We start from the raw sequence: 20295 nt of genomic DNA, 5'->3' as shown, positions 1-20295 counted from the left end.
GATGGGCTGTAAAATGCAACTCCTAATCTTTTAAATGGTACCGTCCAAGATCACCATAAGTCTGATGGTCCTGAGAGGCCACAAGCTAGGGACAATCTCAACTTTCACTACCCTTGCTTTGGAATGCCAGGTATTTGGGACTGGAAATTTGCCTCATGATGAGTGTGGAGTAGAATGGATACTCCGTATTGCTTGTTCCCTGTTTATATTGTACACTATGATTAATACTGCGAAGGACTGGTGACTAGTCTAAATATTTTACTGTCTGTATCCATTGACCCTTCAACCACAAACATGTGATGTACATTTATAAGAGTGCATGCCAATCTAGGTTTTATAGTCTGACGAAAACTCATCTTTTGAAGCATTCTTGGAATTTTTTTCTTTCGTGGAATTACTAATTATAAAAAAACATTTCAAAAGTTTTGACCAGAGGCCAAATTTAATTTAAATTACAATTAAAAAATAAAGTAGTATTGATAAAAAAAATATTGATTAAAAAAACAACATTACATGACATAACTTAAGAGTACACTCTAAACATTTTGAAATCTTTTATTTTTCGTCTGCATTTCAATAATGTTTTTTATGAGATAACTTTTTGTAATTAATACACTGGGGATGAAGTACAATATGATCTATTTTTGCCCAACAACGATGCAACGATGCATCTTCAACACTGTTTACTCAGTGACAATCAGTCTAAGCCAAGTCTACTGGCAACCTCGTGTAGGATTCACACCTACAACCAAAGACATTCAAGAGCAAATGTCTTAACCACAGACTACAAAGCTTGTTGGAATCTTTAAGTAACAAAGAGTACCACAAAAAAAACTTATTAAAGATTGCTATTACCTTACGACCATTGATGTCTGATTGGTATGGCACCTGGATCCATTCAATAATTTGACAATTTACAAAACAGTGCTAGGACATTTACATCCAATGGAGCAATAAAATAATACAAATAATGTTAATAATGAAATTTTATAAAGCGCACAAATCCATCTAAGTGCTCAATGGCAATGGACTCCTGCCAAGTAGCCATGATATGAAATAAAAAACCCAAATTAACTCCTTTAATCCAACAATACCATAACCTTATTCTAAGGGATAGTTGAATGGCCTTGTAATGCCAGGATGTACATGAAGGCTCAGGAAGTCACAGCAGTGGCAAGCAGAGACATATAGTGTGTATATATAGGCAAGCTTGCTGTCCACCATTGAAAATCAGTAGGGTGCCCCCACACACACAAACAAACTGAAGAAAGATGGACACATAAACAACTTGCCTTCAACAACAACAGAAATTTAACAAATAATATTCTGAGGCCGTTTCGAAACGGTGACTTCGGTTACAGCTTTGGCTAGATCATCGCAGTTTGCCGGTGTTGAAGAATAGGCAGACGCGCGATCTAGCTTAAGCCGAAGTTGCTGTTATGGACACAGCCTTTGCTAAGCCAAAGCAAGCACGTCTTAGTATCTTAACCTACAGTACCATTAATCAAATTAAGATTGTCACAATTTATCTAAAGTTCAAACTAATCTTGTAGAGTGTAAAATCCTAACTAACAAACGATTTACATTACATTCATTTGACATTATTTGACTGCTCGTAGAAATGTCAAGGAAAAGAAATGATTGAAGCTGTTCATTTCACTCTTTCTTCACTCTTTCTTACTATAAACAAAGTTGCTCATGTTATTTGCTTTCCTAATGACAGTTCTTGAGGTTATTTCAAAACAAAACAAATTAATTTATGATGCGTCATACATTGTTTGAGCACCTGCACTCTGTTATTATTTCTCAGTCATTGATCTTGTACATCAAATGCTTTAAAGAATTCATAGAGTTTGCGGTTCAACATCCCGTGTTACTAGCTAGCTGTGGCTATACTTTGATTGTAATCTTATTAATTTTACCTCTATTTAGATTTCATTGAGGAACAAGGAAATTACAGAAACTTGGATTGTGTTTATTCTACAAGATCTAATTTCCTTTGCAAAATAGTAACAAGCACAATAGAACACATTTGCTACAGAACACATTTCTCTTCTTAAAAGGAATTCAGTGGTCTCCTTTAAAAGCTGGGCTCATTTTCATAAAGGTGATTATTAAAGCATAAAATATTGCTTAATAATATTCTTCTAAGCAAAAGTTAGCAGGGGACCAGTCCCTTGTACATGTGAAATGGCATTTTGGCTCATAGCCTGTAACCTTATTATGGTGCAAGGGTCACTTTTGTTTAGCTGCTTTTGTTGTATTTTTAGCAGGTCAATGAAATAGGGTTCAAATCTGCTGGCAAAATGTCAGTTAAAACACCTCAAAAGTCAAAGTTCTATCTACCTAGTCTGCTGGCTAATTTGTTGCTTTCCACTGCTACGTGTAACCCACTAATTGTTCAGGTAGGCCTAGGTTTACTTCAAATTTAATAAGGAAGGACTTGATAAGTTACAAGGCTTCTGGCTTACACCACAACTGACTTTGTTAGTGCACTACATGTATGCATCCACGGCACCTGTGCGCCACGTTGAAGAGGCAACACCCCCTGCAACACCCCTTTCACAGAATGGTTGGTCCGACCATTCAAGTTTGTTTGAATGTGTTTTGACAGCAAAACAACCACGAGTATTGAGCAGAAAATTTCATTAAAAAAATGTTTTGCATAGCTCTGCAAAAAGGCTTCATTAGCGTTACTTATTTGTTTGTTTGTTTGTTTGTTAAGATGATTTTCCCGTCAAGGGAACTCGGTGGAACTACTACAAGGGGATGTGACAACAGCCAATTTTTCTCACACAAACATTGTTTTAACGTGTATGATTAGTAATTGCATTCATCAATATATTGTTCTAGACATTGTCAAGTCAGCAATTACAATAGCTTGGTAGGATTCAAACCCACAACTTGTGACTGCAAGTCTTGCAGGCTAACCACCCGAACCACGGTGACCATTGTGAATTTATACAGTGTGTTGGGAAAGTTAAGGTGAGTTGTTAAAGGAACATTACAGAAATGGTTTTTGCAAACAAAACAGTTGCTGGCAGTGTAAGCGCTTTATGTAATCCATCATGAGATACATAAACTGACGATTGACGAACCTGTAGAAGTTTGAAAGTGATCGATCATCTGGGTCACTGGAGAATAGTGAAAAACCGGTTACAAATTTTGCATTGCATCGATGCCAAAAGAAAAATGAATAAAACGCTCACTGAGCGATTAACTCCAAACGCGAAATTAGATTATTTATTTCTCATCAAGTATGACATTTCAGACAGAAATATTCTCAAGTTAATGTTTTCTACTATCATCATCATTACACCGTGTAAGTTTTATGTAAATCTGTGATCTTCATGATTTTTGTTACTTACCAATTCTGTAACGTTCCTTTAAAAGAAAACTGAAGTCATTGCCGGTGTGGCGGTTTCAGTTATCCGACGTGTTCAGTTTTCCGGGTGACGTAGTCGGACATATCAACACGTTGTTCGAACGGTTTTAGCTTTCCGGCGTGTTCAGTTTTCCGGGTGACCTGTCAGATACCGCCGCGAGTACCCTGGCGAGTACTGTAGTTCTCTCAGCAGTGACCCCCAAGTTGTTTATATTACGATTCTTTTCTGTGTAGTCACATAATCTCTTGCCCCATCTTTACATGTATTCATGGGTACAACTTTAGGCAGGTCACACTCTGCTTGCATAAAAAACAACTCATACGATCCACGCGTTTGCCGCTAGTTGTACTCGACTCGTGGACGCCGCCATGACAGCTACCGGAGGGTAATGGATGACTCAATAAGGCACTAAAAATGGACTACTTTCGCTTGCTGTGCGCAGGCATCGCATGACGTAATGCTACCGTATTTGGTCATTCGGAAAACTGAACACAGCGGAAAGTTGAAGCCGCCACACCGGCTAAAGACCTGAAAAGGTTGACTGAAGTATCAGTACGATTTTGAAAAAGTATAGCATTACAGAGGCTCCAAATTGTTTGACTCCCTTTAAAATTAAATAGAGAAGCAGGTATGGAATTGGATGGATTATGATACATGGTGAAGTATGCGAAAGAATTTACGACCCAAATTGACACAAAACAACAAGACAGCAACTCTTAAATTGTAACTTTTATCTTCCATGGTTTTAACATTAAATTAATGATTAAACAGGTCATCTCATAGTCTAGTTCGTTCCAAATGTATTAATTATTACCTGAATAAACAACAACACTGTATGGTGCCACCATTGGTGGTGTTCCACAACTGTTGCTGAACCCAACCAATCCAATGAATACTTTTTTTAAGCTGACCTCGTCCTCATCTAAACATGTCACTAAACCACAACGGAACGTGACAGGCCTAAGTTCAGTAAGTTAACGTAAGTTACAGCTTAAATTTGAGTTTGGAATACCGGAACTTTGACGTGCAACAATCAGTACAGTGCTAGCTAGATTTCAATTCACTCAAAAACTAACTCTGCAGTATACGACACACACACACACTCACGAGTTACTTCCGTGGACGAGAAGTTTCCCGGGCATGTCATCTGCCCCAACAACCAACCAAACCGTCCACGGGACTGAAGTCCTAAGAAAACCTCTAAATTATAAACAAAATGTCACAAGTTAACAGGCATTGTTAGTTTCAGGGGCAAAATAATCTAATAAATTCGGCCTACCGGAATACAACAATCGCACGGGAAAGTCCTCTCACTGCTGGCGCTTCGGATTTGTGATGGGTGACTCCCTGATTAATATTCAAAATGGCGGCCTTTAAATTTTACGTCATGATTCGACCATTTCTTCAAAAAGGGGTTGTTCTTTACAGAGAGGGGAAAATTATGCTTAATGTATACCGCCCCCTTGCGATGACTTTATAGTATAATTTAACACTTTTGCCAATTATTTTTAGGAATTTAGGGTGGTACTACTTTTACTGATAAAAAAAGTGTTTAATAAATAACATAAAGTTGTGGTGTATGAGGTACCCTCTGCCACATATGAGGCACTGTATCTCAATCTCATATACCCAAATGAGATAGTGGTCAAGCAGATCATTGTATCATCATGGTTTTAATTTCAATATATATGTATCTCCATACAGCCAGTCTATGAGTTTATCTTCCCCAAAAATGACACATTTTAAAGAAAGCAATAACCAGCCGTTGATTTTTTTTCTATAAAAAAAGAGACGAGTTTGAGATAACGGGAAGATATAGAGGCGATCGGTGCAATATTGAGTTTATCTGCATCATTTCAAAGTTGGGACCCTAAATGGAAATTTGTAAAGTATAATTAGTCTGCAGTTGGTAATGCTTAACATTTTGAAAAATTATTTCCTTCAAAGGAATGCGGTTCAAGAGAAAATGGCTCAAAAAGTGTTCAACCTGAGATCAGATTGTATATTCAAATTACGGATTACTCTTCCTGCAGGGACAAAATTATTAAAATAGTTTCTCAAAAACCAAAGGTATACTTTGCCTTTTAAGGCTTCTGTATCAAAGATTGTCCCACATAAAACAAATGCACATGGACAAAGTTCATGGGCAATTAATTGTACTTTTATTAAATTCTAATTATTTGATATAAAATATTTTACATAATAATTTCTGATGAAAAAAATATTAATTAAAACACTGCTCTCATAAAAAAAGATAGAACATGTTTCTATCAATTTATCCTGCAACAATTTCTGACACTTGCAAATTTCTTCTACGTTTTCAGGGTCTATCACACACTTTCAATGACTTAAGATAACAAGATGGGTTTTGTACACACTGGTTATTGAATGAATAATTCATTGGAAAGGCCCTTCAAGGAATTTTGACCAGTGAAACGGAGCATGCTTTACATATAATATTTACAAATTAATGTCTTTAAAAAACAGTTACACATGTACAGTATTCATGACTTGCTCCTTGTTTACCAACAGAAAGACAAATTCTACAATCAGTACTATCTCGGCAGCTCACTTTCAAAACAAATGAAAATAATTACAGTTCCTGAAAACATCAACCCTGACTGTAAAACCTTTTTTTGTGATAACCCACATGTTGGCCTTCGGGTTTGTGTTGCCCCTCCCCCACACACACACGCACACAATCCTGGTTAAAACAAAGAAATATTTGGAAAATATTTAAGGTTTTCCTGCTAACTAAATTATGTATTGCATTGAGGTAGATTGCAAAAAGGAATGGGAATCAAATTTCCAATTAGATTTAAGCAACAATTCCTTGGAAGATCCAGCAGGAATAGGAGCAACAAAGATCCATAATTATTTGATGTCCAGTTCTTAAAATCTGTTGTCTAATTAAATTAAGTGGAGGCGACACAAGGTTTATCCAGGATTGTAGACTTTTGAGATTTTTACATAACATTCATTTGGGTTTTGTCATACCTCAATGCTTTACAAAGCACTCTACACTAGTAGAGTAAACTTTTGTTATAACAAGTTTGCTGCGACTGGCCAAATAACCTCTTTATAAGAGGAACGCTGTTATAAGAGAAACAAACACAGCAGAAATGAGATTGTGGACTTCAGAATGTACTCTTTATAAGCTGAGCATCTTTATAACAAGGGTACACTGTGGTGCACAAACTAATTATTAATAGAATGTCACTACTTTTAGAAATCTATGCAAAACGTGTTTCCTCTATTTCATTAGGACGTCTTGTCTCACACCATTTCATTTTGACGCAACCGGGTTTCTGTGTACACTAGTGCACATCAGGGGTAGTTATGGTGAAAGACAACATTGTGCAGTTTTCACAACCTGTATTGCATAAAGGCTGTTTTTAGAGATCCAACATTCTTGCACTGACACAAGGATTTCAACTACGGATTTACTTTATTCTTGTAACAACTCGCTGTGCAAGTTCTATAAGTGCTTGCCTCTCTGGACTGGGATGTAGTTTACTGATCTGTTTCTGAGCTTCTAAGCTGTGCTGGTTAGCGATGTGTCTTGTCTGCTCGATGCCTTCAGTCTGAAAATAACAGTAAGTAAACAAAATAGTATAACATATAGTCTTATATAGCACACACATCTACCGATAAGGTACTCCAGACGCTTGAACAGACAGAAACATTCTAAGAAATGTTTTTAATTATTCTGTTATAATTATGAGACTCATTTATGTAGAACCTTGTAAGTGTATTCAGCAGCCACTGCCAGGGCAAACCCCTTCTCTAAGCAATAAGTGTAAGGAAATGGCAACAAACTTAGTACAGTGTTCTTAAGTTTTCTATGAGACTCATTTATGTAGAACCTTGTAAGTGTATTCAGCAGCCACTGCCAGGGCAAACCCCTTCTCTAAGCAATAAGTGTAAGGAAATAGCAACAAACTTAGTACAGTGTTCTTAAGTTTTCTATGAGACTCATTTATGTAGAACCTTGTAAGTGTATTCAGCAGCCACTGCCAGGGCAAACCCCTTCTCTAAGCAATAAGTGTAAGGAAATGGCAACAAACTTAGTACAGTGTTCTTAAGTTTTCTATGAGACTCATTTATGTAGAACCTTGTACGTGTATTCAGCAGCCACTGCCAGGGCAAACCCCTTCTCTAAGCAATAAGTGTAAGGAAATGGCAACAGACTTAGTACAGTGTTCTTAAGTTTTCTATGTTTATACTGCTCAGAAATCAGCTGATCAATTAAAAAAAAACATGCCTAAATAATCTTTAAAAATACATCCACTAGTTACCTTGGCAACAGCTTCCCTTGCAGCCATTACATCACCAGTCTCGCTAAACCGTCTCATGATCATGGCATCCAACTCTGGGAACTACAGGACAGAAAATAGAAAACATGATAAATCAACTTCCTTTGGAACAGTGAAGCTTCCATTTTCTCGGTTTTAACTCAAGATTCATGATATATTCAGCAGAGAAATATTTGAGGTAAAAATGAAACAAAATTATTTGAAGACCGCATGTTTGCTTAAAAGCAATCTTAGTTAATACATTGTTCGAACACGTCATGTTTGTTGAAAATCATAAACATGAGGAGACTCAAAGAGCTGTTGAACTACTTCACCCATCGTAACTCCATCTTCTTTTCAAACCATCTACAACAAACCAACTTCTAAGGAGAGTTTTGTTGGCAAAAACATCTTAAACTTTGATCTAAATTTATAGAAGTATGCTTAGATTATGAGATTTTAACCTGTTATTAACAGTTGAACTTTGTTACTACTTGTATTTTTAATCAATCAATCAACAGTTGAATTTTTAAAATTGTTTACTACTTGTTTTGTGTTTAATGGAGCTGGAATGGAGTATTTTTGTATTATATTGTACATAATCTTTTTTTACATTTCTGAAAAAAAACCTTCCCTTTTTAATGTTTATATTTAATTATTTCTTGTTGTATGTTTAAACTCAATTCAGCCCTTGGGCTGCGATATTTGAATTTTTAATAAACCAATAATAATAATATTAACCCCCATGAATGAAAGACTTCAAAGAGCTTTTAGGAAAAGTATCCCCAATGCCAGAGAAGTAGATCAAATAGCATGATTTCTGTACATGTGAAGAAAACAAGGGCTACTTGTTTTCACCAGGTAGACATGACTCCTCTCCTCTTTGTAATACCTTCTCGGCAGCAAACAGCACTGGCCCGGTTGCAAGGCCCAGCTTCAAGTCAGCAGCCGTCGGTTTCCCCATAGCGGCGTCACTGGATACAAAGTCTAATACATCATCTATCAGCTGGAATGCCATGCCTGTATTCCGGCCGTACTCGTAGGCTATCTGACACACCTCAGCACTGCAACCACCCAGAATTGCTACCTAGTCAGACGGGTGAACACAAAAAAAAGGAGCTGTAAACTACTGGTAATAAAAACATACTTGGTTGAAAGCGCAGCAGCAGTATAAAGCATTCTAAGAATCATTTCACTTTAAATTAATATGGTTATGGAAAAATACATCAGTTTGTATCCTCCAAAATTTGAATTTGAGAAACGTTACTCAGATTGTGTGGACTAAACCACTCTGGATTTTTGCTGATATCTCAAATACGCTACCACCTTTTGGAATTTTCACAAGTTACTTTAATTGTATATATCTACATTTATAAAGGATTAAAACAACCAAATGGTTCCAAAAACCAAACGCATACGTTTACTTTATAACCCGCTGTTTACATGTTTATAAAAGAGAAATAGTCTCCGTTTCCATTGAACATTTATTTTAACAAAATGAACACTCATCAAAGGAGCAATGTTTTTAAGAAGTCTACATGAGGTATCTATTTCTTACTGCTTGACAGCTGTAAGCCATGAGACTTGCTGTTTTCTTGAACGTCTTCTTGAGGTAGTGGGCAAAGCGCTCATTTTCATCCTCCTTAGAACCAAGTTGCATAAATTCCCCTAAAGAAAAAAATTATACAAAGTATGTGATATTTATCGGAAGAATAAAACTATCATGAATCATCAAAGGCCTACTTTAGTTTAAGTATTATTCTGAAAGGCAGGGTCATGGGCTGTTTTTTTGTCAACGGAATGCAGATTTATTGGCAAAGTTATCAAGAAAGACACAATAAAAGTCACCTGTGAAAGTTTTAGCTGAATACAGTGCTGAGAAATTAGCAAAAAAACTCACAGTATTTTCACACGACATTGATTCAATTCGTGTTTGGCGAGCTGACAGCGGGTATTATTAGGCTGTTGTTAAACTAGTTTGGAAACACACGCTGCACAGTAAAGCCTGGTTCATACTTCCTGCGAAGCCAATGCGATACGAATGTTGATGAATTTTGACGTCTCAGTTGAAATGCGCTCAACTCCAGGAACTATGAACCGGGCTCCATTCAGTGAACTAACATTGTATCGTACACCAATGAATATTCTCTTTAAAGCAATGATAAGACTCACCTCTAACAAGATCTTCTATGACTTGGGAAAGAATTAAAACAACTTCCTCGTTTCCTATTCTTGCTAAAACCTGAGATGAAACTGATAGAACAAAGTCTCCAGCTAAAATTGCCTGTAGGGAGAAAACAAAAGAATTGTTAGTTCAACAATAATAAATGCAGCACCAAGGCAAGAACCAAGGCAGTACCTCCATTGTAAGGACCTCTTGTTTTAAATCCAGGTCCACACTGCGTATGCAAGGCTTAAAGGATTTGGGTACTTTTTCAAAATGTCCATAGATTTACACTAAACTTGCATGGTTTGAAGATAATGATAGTGGAAAGCTTCCCTTCAAATATTACTTACTGAGGTGCTGTAGTTTTTGAGAAATGAGTAAAACAATGTCATGAAAATACGTTTGTAAATGCTTAAAATAATTTTCGTCTCATGAGACAAAAATTATTTTTATGACATTGTTGTACTCATTTCCCAAAAACTACAGCATCTCAGCATGTAATATTTTCAGGGAAGCTTTCTACTATCATTATCTTCAAACTGTGTAAGTTTAGTGTAAATCTGTGGACATTGTGTTTTTTTGTCCTACAAAAAGTACATACACCCATTAAATGTATGTGGAGGAAGGGACTTCTTCTGCACAATATTTCATTGGTTCATATATTTTAACATTTTTCTCATAGCAATCCTACAGGGAATATATCCAAGTTCTCAAACGTAATTCAAGATCTTGCTGTACCTTTCTCTGTCCCCACATTTCATTGATTGCTGTTTTGTTCCTCCTTGTATCTGCATTATCGATGACATCATCATGCATGAGACTCGCTGTGTGGATCATCTCTGCTATCATTGCAATCCGTCTCTGAGTATCCACCAGTTTACTGAACAAGACAAAATAGTCAGAATATGTTCAGATATTCAGGGGAAAATAAGAGATTTGAGTAATTTAAAGAGTATAAATAAGATTGATTAAATGAATATTCACATATTTACACCTAAACAACAAAAAGATGGTCATGGTGAAAAACTTCCCTTGCATTATGTTTGCCTGAAATGCCATTATTCAGGGTTGTGATAGGCTGTTGAGAAAAAAAGCTCAAAAATTTGTGAGCATGAAGCCCAATATTAACATTTATCTTTGGTTTTTAAAAGCCCTACTCTGCAATCTGAGCGTTATTATTTGGTTTTATTTTAATTTTGTAATGAATTTGGTCTTATAAAAAAAACTTTAAAAAAACAGAAGTTAAAAACAGAGGAATCACATCCCTGATTTTAGTTTTTGAGAATAGTGTAGCGGAATATGCATTGCATGCTAGAGGAAATTTCCCTTTTGCTGGGCGCTGGTGCGCGGGCTGCGGTCCGTGCATCAGATAGCGTTGCGGGCCCCACCGGTCTCTGTGGTAACCACTCATCCAGAGGCCGAAGTCCCGAGGTACCCGGCGAGATACCGGGGTGAATCCGCTACAATAGAATAAAACAATTAGTTTTGATCTCCCGAGACCAAAACACAATGTTTAAAAATGTAGAAGGCTTAATAGTAAGCGGGATGTAATGCCTCAGGGATGTTACTTACCTATTAGAACCCTGAGTATGAGTATTGCATGCACCAGCCGTGAGTAAAACCAACATGGGTCTAAACGCTTTGCCTTTTCCATCAAAATAGTACTGTGCAACCTCTTGTAAAGATCTCTCATCTGTAATTAATTCCTATCAAATTCAAAAGACAACAGAAACAAGGTATTAAAATATTACTTGGGCCAACCTTCATAAAGCTGTCGAGCAGAAAATACTGCTAAGCAAATTTCTTTGCTTATCAAAAAATGAGTTGCAACAATGTAAACTATATAGGAATTTGGATGGTACCCAGTTTCTGTTAAGCAAGGTTTTTTCCTGTGCTTAGCAGAGTTTGTATGCTAACTACAGGCTTTATAAAATAATTAGCAGTTTGATTTTATATTCAATCAACATAACTCACTTGTAAAGCATTGCAAAATAGTTACTAAATTGTATCAGTTGCTACTCAATAGAAATCGTAATTTGCTACTAAATATACAAGTAAATAAGTACATAAGACATGTTCAGTCTAAATGTTTTGCAATGTTAATGTTTCAAAAATAATTTGTTGCTTTTTCCTTTATGTATTATTCTAAAACTTAAACAATACAACAAAACAATAACAATACAACAAAACAATAACTGCTGTTAAAATAATCCCATCTAGCTAGCAGTATTTTACCTTACAAATATTTTGGTGCAGGGCCGTTATTTCATCTTGCGTGAGTTTCTCCGGACTAGTCACTTCTTTAGGAAACAAATGTGAATTTGTGGAGTAACATGGACCCAGGCTCCTTTACGGAGTAAGACAAATTCAGATAATTAACAATCAGTTAAATGAATAACAAAAATACAAACATTATGGTATTTAAAGTAGGCCTATTTCAAAGTTAGACCTAGTAACTGGGGTGCTGTACTCCTTTTTTCAAATTTTGACATTATCGGTTGTACCTAGTATGACAGAAAATGTCAAAATTTTGAAAAAGGAATACAGCACCCCAGTTACTGGGTCTATTTCAAAGTCACTTTTTGTTGTAGTTGCGATAACGTAACCCTCCTCCCGCCGGGAGGAGGGTTACATTTTCGCAACTATTTTTGTAGTTGATGACAGTAACCTATGGAGAGGGAATATACTCCAAACAGTAGGAGACGACAGTCTGCAATTGCTGAGAAGATGTAGAGTTACGATAATCGCAACTAATGGTGAGGGACCACAGAATAAAAAGCATTGCTACTTTTAAGGAAGCTTTTAAAATAAAGAAATATAAAATAATTGAGATCTGTTCTATTTCTAGAACTTAAAAACATCATAAGGCCAGGGAAGATAAATTCAAGGATGGATAGTTGCGATGATCAAAACTTTCCATCCCCTGTGACTGCCAGGAGGGTTGAGGGTTAACAAATACATGTTTGTACAATTATCCCAACAAGAGACTCGACAGTGAGTGATTGTAGACATGGGGGGAGTAACTATAGAAAACAGGGGCACACTCGGCGACAGCCCTAACCCTAACTCTAACCCTACCCCTAACCCTAACCCTACCCCTAACCCTGAGCTGGAGTGGCTGTATTCTATAATTGTACCGCATGGGTTAAGAAAGTTGCGATGATCGTACCATCCATCTTCCGTCGGGAGGATTGAGGGTTACTATCATCGCAACTAGGGCTAATGTTGTTTGCAATAAGTGTAACCACAATAATCATCGACCATCAGAAGAATGGAGGGTTACCGGTCACAACTATCGCAAATCGGAAGTAAGACTAAATTAAGGCCACTTGTGATACACATCATTAATTTAATACTCAGACCGTTCATAAAACTCAGTCAATTACTTGGATAACTTTCCGTATGGCGCCACCACTTTTTCACTCATTTTTACAAAAAGGGATTTATCATTGAGGTAAATAAGATACTATATTATTTCATATCGGATGAAAAAGTGGTGGCGCCATACGGAAACTTTTCCAATTACTTTAAGGTTCAGTCAGAATCAGATTATGAAATATGAGGACTTTATTCCACACTCCCCCCTCCCCTTACCTAGTCGAATCTTATTTTATCAATTACTTACTTAGTCAAAGTTAACTTTTAGGTAACTCACCTATTAAGACTTCCTTTAAGTTTGTCTTTCAGTAATGAAACAAATACCTGTAGAAGAAAAACAAGTTCTTTTCAATGTTTAGTTTCGTAAGATTAGAAGGAACATCACACACGCAACACTCCACCAACCAAGTCCAACCATCCTTGACTGCATAACCATGCACTACAGTCAACACCGGCAAAGCCAAATGCCATGCGATTTTTATATTTTTAATCAAGTTACAAGAAGTACATGTGTTTACCGGTTTGTGATGAATCCCACGACAGCAGCATGATGTGATAATCTTCCTCCTAGAGTTTGAATTTATTTGATTCAAAGTTAACCTAGAAATCCTTAAAATACTGTGACCGATCTGCCCAGATTTTCTCGCATTCTGTACCCAAAAGGTTGCCATCTTGCATAAGAAATAAACTTGCTTTTAAATTTACAAGTCGTTTGTATGTTTTCTTTTTAATGTCAACAATTATTTCAACAGAGGGCGCTTTGTAAGGCTCAGTTAATAAAAACCACAGACAAAACAGGTTGTTAAAAATAAAAATGCAATACAAAAATAATATGCGAAAGTAAATATTCAATGAATCATGATCATTCAGTTGAGGAATAAGTTAGAGAATTCAAGATTTGGGATAGCATTAAATTGCAGGACTTGGGACATAGAGAGTGGTACAAACCAATCACTATGAGAGCCAATGAGCATTGTCAGATCCCTTGGGTTAGCGACAACTCGATATGGGGGAATCGATATGACCATAGAGTAAGGAGACTCGCTTCATCTTTTATATCAAAGAGAATAATTAAACGTTAAAGAAACCCCCAAAAGGAAGTTTAGAAGCATCAATTTAGAAGTTTTTCAATCACAATAATTGATTTGGGAAAGATACACCAATGCTTTAGGCCTATGAGTAATTTTAGTTTTCCTTTTTTATAAACGAGACAAATATGGAATGTAATTAGTGTTAACTCTGTAATTAGTGTTAACTCTGTAATTAGTGTTAACTCTGTAACTAAACACTTCTCAACCAACTGAAGAAAGGATTCTAAACAAACTATGTTTTAAAAAGTGCCGGTACCTGGGCGTCTGCACACTTTTAAGAAGTCAAAATTAAGACTTTGAAAAACTTTTAAAGATCCGTAGACAGACACCCTCGTATGACAAATTCTCTTAAAAATTTATACTATTTATAATCAGGGGTTGCTGTAAAAAAAATAAAACAGGCACACATCACAATCTTAAGAATTGACAGCCAATCAAGAGTTTGTATTTCTTCCATAATAATTTATTTGTTTTCAGTCCATTTACACATTGCACACAACTTGTAATGTACACGTTACAGACACATTGCTTGGGTCCGAATCTAGACCAGCTCAGTACGTTGCAAACCTCATACATAGTGACATGGAGTTATTAACCTATAACCACACAAAACATTGAATTTACAAGATTCTTTTTTTTTTTCTCACTGTTTTTCTTTCTCTGACTAAGACTAGTGTACATGTATTTCATGGCAGGGCACTGCGTGTAACAAATAGAGTAAGGTGATTCGTTACAGAAAACGAGTCAAACGTTTACAAATACGTATACAAAATATAGAATTATAATTTTGACATGAATTTGGGAGGAAGGGTCGACACATAGTACAGCTCACAGAAACATGAAAATTACACGGAATTGTGTGTATAAAGTTTTTTGTGATTTCATCATTTCAGGAACATTAAATGAAAAAGTGCAGCAATTATGTTTCACTGGTTACACCGAAATAAAACAAAACATGTTTACTCAATTTAGTTTCATGATTCTAAACTACTCTCAAAGTACCCAAAAAAATATCCTAACAACGTCAGGATTTTACTGCATGGGTAGATATACCCTGCTCTTGACACTACAAAAGGTAGCCTTGAGAAAAGACTAGGCAGACTTCTCTGATTTTTACAACAGCTTAGGTAGGTTTATGAAACCAATCAATGAATAGTTTGAGTAGACTATACCCCAAGACTCTTTTAGGCCTTTTTAGAGCATTGCTTAGCATGAGAAATAGGTACCGAAAAGCGTGCATTTAGAACCCAACTTGACTCCTTAATACCTGAAGAAATGGGCCTTGACTTGTACTGTGTTACAGGTACAAGTATTTGTTGGTCATATTTGCCACCTCTGAATACTGAACTCAGTACTTGTAACTTCCGCTCAATTATAAAAATACCCTGATCAGCCTCCTCTGACCCTAGTGAGGATTTATCTGGTCCCTTATTCAAGAAGACTTGTGTGACAATGAAAACAGAATTACCCAAATTGGGAAATAATTCTACCCTGACTGGAACACTCCATAGCCTGTCACTAAAATTCGCTGGTGCCCAATTGGGAAGCCCTGAGCCACAGAAGGAACTATCCCAAATGAGATTTACCCCAATTGCAGATTGTTTCTCCCAATGAGAGTATCAATGATCACTACCCCTTGGATAAATACAACTTAACTACCCACAATAGGGTATATATTTGTACCCTGAATGAAACCTTCTTCCAATGAAGATATACAACCCTCAATCAGGAAACTTCTTTGTCTTAAGCTGCGGCCATCTTCTGCACAGGCAATTTTGAAGAAGGCGCTTTTTCAACATTTGTCAAATTGGCAACAGTATATCTTCATTCACCTGAGCTTTTAGGTTACTATACTTTTAACCAAAGCATAGTTTGGGTAATTCAAATGAATTAGTTGTTTGGCTCCCAACTATAGAATTTGATTTATTACTGGTATTGGGCCCAGATAGATGGGCCATCCCAACTCCAATTAGGCTAATTCTATAGTTAGGGTGGAATATACACGCATCCAAAAAACTTATGTGATTTTGATCTCTAGAAGGGGCGGCAGAATACATTAATTACATCATACCAAATTTTTAGATCCCAGAAACTTATTGCCAAATTGGATTGGTTTCACTTCAAAATTACAAATAAAATGTGTTCCAACAATGTGCAGTTATTCAAAGTGAAACCTTCCATGAGTAATAAACAAAACGTCAAATTGACACTTTTCATTGGAGACAAAGTTTTACAGAACTTTGTGGAAACAGTGAGTCAAACTTATTAGCCCTATTTAAGACTGTGCAGGTCTTGTGTGTATTCAAACATTGGGACCCACTGAAGTGCATGAGTTTGTTTCCATCACATTTTAAAGCAATGTAGATAAGAACAAAGTGGTCCCAAAAATGTTTGAATTTGCATGAGACTTGCATGGTCTATTTTTGTGATTACGCTGGACAACCAAATCAGCTGATGAACACCAATCCCAGGATAGATTAAAGGTTTAAGGACGACCGTTTAAAGGAGACAACACAAGCGTGTGTGCAAACTATTGAGAACATTAGGCTAAGGAGTGATCAACAAAGTCTGCAACAAGAACGACACCCCGCCCGGCTCATCAGGATTGGCAGCATTTTGCTCAGATTACAACCGACCTGAACCCCCATTTCATAGAGCTGATAAGCACAAAATATTGCTTTTAAGTTTTATCAGCTAAGTAAAAATTAGCAGGAAACCAGTGACAAACATTGCATATCCTATGGCACTTTGTCTGGTGAGCAGGAAACCAGTGACAAACATTGCATATCCTATGGCACTTTGTCTGGTGAGCAGTTTCTACTAAGCGAAAACATGCGTGCACTTAGCAGCTGGATGAGATATCCTTGATTGCAGTGTGGTGCTATCATCTATGTTGACGTGACTTGGAACTTAAAACAGTGCTTCGGAAAAATCACAATCTAACTGCAATTGTGCGTGAATAGTTAACAGGCAAATTGGATGGGAATCAGTTTCATGTTGAAGTTGTCCTACCAGCAGAGGATGGCGAACTACCAGGGAATCTAACAGACACATGAAACTATAACTACAACATTTGTAAACTTTCTTTTCTACTCCTTGATACAAAGCCAGATGAATGTTAAAAAAACAAAATAGAGAATGGAGACACTAGACTACTGTTTGACTTCCAGTCAGGTCATCAGTTCATGAAAATGATTCCCAATCCATTGACACTTATTCTCTCAACATGAATGTTTATAGTAATCATTGTTTTTGGCACAAATGAACATGAAATAGGCAGCATATAATGAATGTGTGCATACCGCACCAGACAAAACAAACCTTTCTTCATTTTGACTGTTTAAAAAAAGACGCCTAGAAATATCCCAAGCTGGACTGAGGCACAATTTCATCAATCTGGTAAGCGTTGCCGAGTAGAGTAAACCTCTTAGCAAACTGTGCATGGGAACCAGCCAAATATACATCATTCCTATGGTATTTTAGATGGTAACCCATTCCTGCTTAGCAAGTTTTTGAAAATGTGCCCTAATGTAATCAGATAATCACACAACAATCCTGTAATATATGTCTCAACTAATTTAACAAATTATCTTAAAACTATATAATGCAGCTGATGTTTCATATTTATGCACCAAAAAACTTTAGGGAGGATGTTGAAAAACAGAAAGTAACGAAAACGATGGTATCCTGACCAATATTACCTAAGTACCAAAAAAGCGACATGTTAGAAAGTTTGTAAAAGCATCATAACCTATTTATTCAGTATAAAAAGTGTATTTTTTTCTTCTGTCTACTCAACAATGGATGTACTATTTAATCTTTGTCTCGGGTCATGTGTTTATTTTCAACCTTGCCAGCAAGAATGACATAAAACATGTCACAGACTTTCTTCCTTTACTACTACTGTCTTAATAAACATCAAAAAGTTGAAGCAATTTACATCTGGGAATTAATAATATACCTTCAGGAAGGGGGGGGGGAGGGGAGGGAGTGAAACTATTTTACCTTTAAAGATCAGGGGTCAAAGCTCATCTAAGGTCAGGGTTCAAAGTTCATAGCATTCATACATTATATAAAGGAAGAGGTGTACAGAAATACCCTGGTAGTAAAGAACAATCTTGCTAGTACATATGCCAGTAGAAAGGTCACAGAAGGCATAGGGTTTAGGATGATGTATTTTCTAGTATCTCTACTGCTGCTAAAGAGTTCATGTCCAAGAATCCAATCCAGATTCCACAAGAAACTTCATAACAACTTTATGAGATTTTGAGATAGCAGCATAGAACATGATGTTGTCTCGTGTTAAAATGTGTAACCCTTCGGAAATCATATTTTTATAGACATTTTGCTGGAAAATCCAGAACTTAAGTCATATCAGGGCGAAATGTGATGATTATACTATATCTAAAGGGTTTATAAAAAAATCCATTGGATATCAGTAATCGATTCTACAATAACTGATGTAGTCAATATTTACAAAATACAGAGAACAATCCAGGAGAACTTTACATGCATGATGCATAATATTGCTCAGTCCACAGAATTAAGCTTATCTTCCTTAATTGTCTTCTTGGAGGTTGGTTAGAGAGGGGAAAGGGAAAAAAATTTACTTCTATTGTCTTGGATCAACCAGACGAGAAAACTGTTTTTCTTTCACAAGCAATGTTTCTTGTGGTAAATTAAGTCTGTCCGCGTTTGAAAACAAAAAAATGTATAATTTATTTGCAATTAAAAATATGTTTGTAAACTCCAAAGGAAGGGTGTAGTATAAAAGATAAAATGAACAAACTCAAAATAAATATTAGGACTCAAGGTGGCTTAACGGAGTACCAGTTTTTTTGGTGTAAATGCATGAATCAGTGTGTAGAGCGATACACTGCCAACCAGTCAAAAAACCAATACAACCAATACATTCTTGGTTGGTAATCCTCCATTTCCCACTCAGCAACACAAACCTGCTGATACATTTATATTTTAAAGGAATTAGACCTAGATTTCCACAACACAACTGGGCAATTCTTTTCCGAACAGTTAAAATATATATTTGTACATTTAACTCCTTCAATGTTGTATGTAAATTGTTCTCTACGACACTGAAAGTATTTCTAGTAAATTCCTATTTTTTATTTTTTATTTTTGACTAAAAAATCTATCCACATGATATATCCAACATAAATTTTAATCTTTAAGTAATTTTTCTTCATTAATCTCTTAATGTACCCACCTATTTCTTTTTCAAATAATTGACAAAAAAAGCAAACAGACCAATTTCACAGAGCTGCTATGCGAAAAAATATCACAAAATTAACCGTTTAGCAAAAAGTTGCAGGTTACTGGTGTAGGCACCAGTACCAACAATATACATTACATGACATTTTGGCTGGTAATCTGGTTCTGCTAAGCAAGATTTTTCTGTGCTAAGCAAGTTTCGCTTAACAGCAAGTTAACAGCTTCATGAAATTGTGAACTGCTCACTTCGGATCAAATCATCTTCCATACTTTTTTTTTTGTTCATCACTCACACTGCGCCTCCTCTTAATGGTTCAAAAAAAGCTAATAAATTAAAATGCCTAAAAAATACTCTATAAAATGATAGTAAAACCATAAATATCAAGAAATAAGGACTATGTGGCTGATTGCAGTGATAGACGTTGACTGAAGTCACGCTCTGGAACTTGAAGAGTAAAACTGGCACTAGATAGACTGGTGAGGGCACCTTGACTTGCTTCCATCGAGGGGAACGTGATAAGAACAGTGTAATTGGAAACCTGGTCATTTGGATCCACCTTTACAACAACAACAAAACATAGGGAGGAAAAGTAAAACAAAAATGATTTATAAATATAGTTTTTGGAAGAGTACGTTTATCCATAGTTTCAGTGTCAAGATTGTATTAAAACAATCCTGACATTTGAAATTTAGTATTGATAAGTTTCGAGAGAAAAAGACAATTGATACTGTATCCGTCTCATACCCTT

General features: G+C 36.2%; 3 protein-coding genes across 8 annotated transcripts in view; all 3 read right to left on the bottom strand.

Moving 5' to 3' along the window:
• LOC117288051 (talin-1-like) overlaps positions 1 to 4736 on the bottom strand; it is a 97339-nt gene extending 92603 nt beyond the window's left edge. For all 6 annotated transcript variants that reach the window (XM_033768736.1, XM_033768734.1, XM_033768735.1 and 3 more), the window contains exon 1: positions 4666 to 4736. The gene's annotated coding sequence lies outside the window, so the exon portion shown is untranslated. The remainder of the gene's footprint in view (positions 1 to 4665) is intronic.
• An 815-nt stretch (positions 4737 to 5551) lies between these two features.
• On the bottom strand, positions 5552 to 13897 carry LOC117287964 (decaprenyl-diphosphate synthase subunit 1-like). Its single transcript, XM_033768626.1, has 10 exons — positions 13745 to 13897; positions 13504 to 13550; positions 12084 to 12195; positions 11421 to 11554; positions 10587 to 10728; positions 9854 to 9965; positions 9240 to 9349; positions 8574 to 8768; positions 7685 to 7765; positions 5552 to 6970 (listed from the first exon to the last, which is right to left on the bottom strand). Exons 1-10 carry the CDS (start codon positions 13895 to 13897, stop codon positions 6830 to 6832), a joined length of 1227 nt encoding a protein of 408 aa, XP_033624517.1. The 3' UTR covers positions 5552 to 6829.
• Positions 13898 to 14758: 861 nt separating this feature from the next.
• Positions 14759 to 20295, bottom strand: part of LOC117288617 (cAMP-regulated phosphoprotein 21-like) — a 62588-nt gene continuing 57051 nt past the window's right edge. Inside the window, exon 20 of the mRNA XM_033769539.1 lies at positions 14759 to 20103. Coding sequence (XP_033625430.1) covers positions 19942 to 20103 — 162 coding nt within the window. The 3' untranslated portion in view covers positions 14759 to 19941. The remainder of the gene's footprint in view (positions 20104 to 20295) is intronic.

The sequence above is a fragment of the Asterias rubens genome, chromosome 3, assembly GCF_902459465.1.
Source record: "Asterias rubens chromosome 3, eAstRub1.3, whole genome shotgun sequence".
NCBI lineage: Eukaryota > Metazoa > Echinodermata > Asteroidea > Forcipulatida > Asteriidae > Asterias > Asterias rubens.
Note: the sequence above shows the minus strand (reverse complement) of the source record. Positions and strands in the feature narration are given on the sequence as shown.